The sequence below is a fragment of the Triticum urartu genome, chromosome 7A, assembly GCF_056163025.1.
Source record: "Triticum urartu cultivar PI428250 chromosome 7A, HENAU_Tu73, whole genome shotgun sequence".
In the NCBI taxonomy this organism is placed as follows: domain Eukaryota; kingdom Viridiplantae; phylum Streptophyta; class Magnoliopsida; order Poales; family Poaceae; genus Triticum; species Triticum urartu.
The window spans coordinates 131,861,372-131,864,104 of NC_141879.1; the positions used below are offsets into that span (position 1 = coordinate 131,861,372).

General features: G+C 52.2%; 1 protein-coding gene across 1 annotated transcript; it reads right to left on the reverse strand.

The window, feature by feature from the left end:
- Positions 1–1,245: 1,245 nt before the first annotated feature.
- On the reverse strand, positions 1,246–1,650 carry LOC147958513 (uncharacterized). The gene has a single exon (XM_087532173.1). The coding sequence runs from the start codon at positions 1,648–1,650 to the stop codon at positions 1,246–1,248; it is 405 nt and encodes a 134-aa protein (XP_087388299.1).
- Between the last annotated feature and the right edge of the window lie 1,083 nt (positions 1,651–2,733).

The window sequence follows — 2,733 nt, forward strand, 5'->3', positions numbered from 1 at the left end:
GTTATTTGGTTAATAAGATGGCTGTATGCATCGTTTTGATGCAGAGGCCGGGGAGATCCCTTTTCGAAAAAGAAAAAAAACGTACGACACGACGTGCCGCTGCCGGCGACGGGCGACGTCGGCAGCTGAACAGCGGCGGCGTGGGCGTCGTGTACGTGCGACGTGATCCGGATCGGCCAGAGGCCGCCGACCACCACGTTTGCCCGAGCCGACAGGACGCAGACGTACACACGCAGCGGCATCTTTTGCATCACTGTAGGTAGGAACTACAGTACGAACCATCATCGTATTCGCACCGTATGATGACCTGGTCCTTCCATGTGCTTTGCACGGGCTAGCTCACTTGGTGCCCTGGCTGGTCAGCCGGTGAACAGAGCCGGTGAATGATCTATATCGAGTCTGTCACGTCTCGCCACTATGTCCTCAGCCCCGGGCGAGTCGCACGCCGACACCGGCGTCCGCTTTGCACGCACGGGATAGCTCAGTTCGTGCTCCACAGCTGGTGAAGGATCTGGATCGATCCTGCTGCCACTGCTCAGCTACTGCCCATCGATCGATCGACGTGCGAGTTTACGGCTCTGCTTTTCTTACCGGCCGCGTCAGCGTCATCACGAGGTTAGGTTAGGTTAATTGTCGGGGTAGCCGTGAAAAACCTGTGCGGCATGCACGCCGTGAAAATACAGGAGCAGGTACACTGAAGGTGTTTAGGTGCGGCTACTTAAGAGATAAATAAGTTAGACGCCAAGGTCTAAGTGAAACTATTGATGAAGAGAATGATGATCTCCTTAAGGCATCTCCAATGTCAACCGTAAAAATTCTTCAGCATCCGTTGGCGGATAGAAGGACCAGTCCGTAAACATGCATGGATTCGTGAGGAGTCATTTAACCGTAGCCGCATACATTTTCACAACAACTCGAACCAACCAAATGAAATCCGTGCAAACACGGCCGAATTTCATATAAACTTGAACCAACCATCAACCAAATAGTAACTCATGTTGTACTCGTGTCCATTGACAGTATAGTGGCAAGGAGAAACTTTTCCTTCAGTCAGCCACACAAAAAACGACGATTATTGCAACACATTGATGTCTTTGTGTTATCCGGGCATGTCAAAGAAAGCGTGCCAAATCCAAAAATCATGTGATGCAACTGTTTCAAAAATAATGGTGAGCATTCTTAAAATGACCCTGATATTGCCCTCGTAAAGCCTTCGGGCAGTTCTTCAATTTCCAATGCATGCAGTCAAGAGATCCAAGCAAAGCTGGCCACCCTCTTGCTTCTGGGATTGCCAGGAGCCTCTCCGTGTCCGAACATCTCGACCACGACAATTGCAAACCTGACCATAGCATCTCCATATGTGCTATCAGACATCCATATGTATTCGTCCCACGAATCAGCAGTCATGCCATATGCAAGCAACCGAAGTGCGGCCATGCACTTCTGGTAACCAGAGAAGCCAATCGTTTCCACGGCGTCCTTCTTCAGGATGAAATACTCATCGTAGGACCGGACACCATGGTACAAATGATCGAAGACAGTCTTGCGCATTCGAAAACGCCAGCGAAAATGGTCAGTGAATAGTGCATCGAGGGCAAAGTAGTCGGTCATCTGTGTCGAATGCACGCGCACCCTGTTGCGGTTGAGCATGTTGGGGAACGTAGCAATAATTTAAAATTTTCTACGTATCACCAAGATCAATTTATGGAGTCATCTAGCAACGAGGGAGGAGTGGATCTACATACCCTTGTAGATCGCGCGCGGAAGCGTTCAAGAGAACGGGGTTGATGGAGTCGTACTCGTCGTGATCCAAATCACCGGAGATCCTAGTGCCGAACGGACGGCACCTCCGCGTTCAACACACGTATAGCCCGACGACGTCTCCCATGTCTTGATCCAGCAAGGAGAGAGGGAGAGGTTGAGAAAGACTCAATCCAGCAGCAGCACAACGGCGTGGTGGTGATGGAGGAGCGTGGCAATCCTGCAGGGCTTCGCCAAGCACCGCAGAAGAGGAGGAAGAGGTGTTGGAGAGGGATAAGGAGGCAACCAAAGGCATGGATGAAAAGCCCTCCTTCCCCCACTATATATAGGAGGGCCAAGGGAGGGCGCCGGCCCTAGGAGATCCAATCTCCTAGGGGGGCGGCGGCCACGGAGGTTTCCCTCCCCCCCAAGGCACCTAGGAGGTGCCTTCCACTATTGGAACTCTTCCCTTTTGTGAAACCCTAGGCGCATGGGCCCCTTGGGGCTGGTGCCCTTGGCCCATGTAGGCCAAGGCGCACCCCTATAGCCCATGTGGCCCCCCGGGGCAGGTGGCCCCACCCGGTGGGCCCCCGGGACCCTTCCGGTGGTCCCGGTACAATACCGATAACCCCGAAACTTGTCCCGATGGCCGAAATGGCACTTCCTATATATAATTCTTTACCTCCGGACCATTCCAGAACTCCTCGTGACGTCCGAGATCTCATCTGGGACTCCTAACAACATTCGGTAACCACATACAAACTGCCTTTATAACCCTAGCGTCATCGAACCTTAAGTGTGTAGACCCTACGGGTTCGGGAACCACGCAGACATGACCGAGACGTTCTCCGGTCAATAACCAACAGCGGGATCTGGATACCCATGTTGGCTCCTACATGTTCCACGATGATCTCATCGGATGAACCACGATGTCAAGGACTTAATCAATCCCGTATACAATTTCCTTTGTCTATCGGTACGATACTTGCCCGA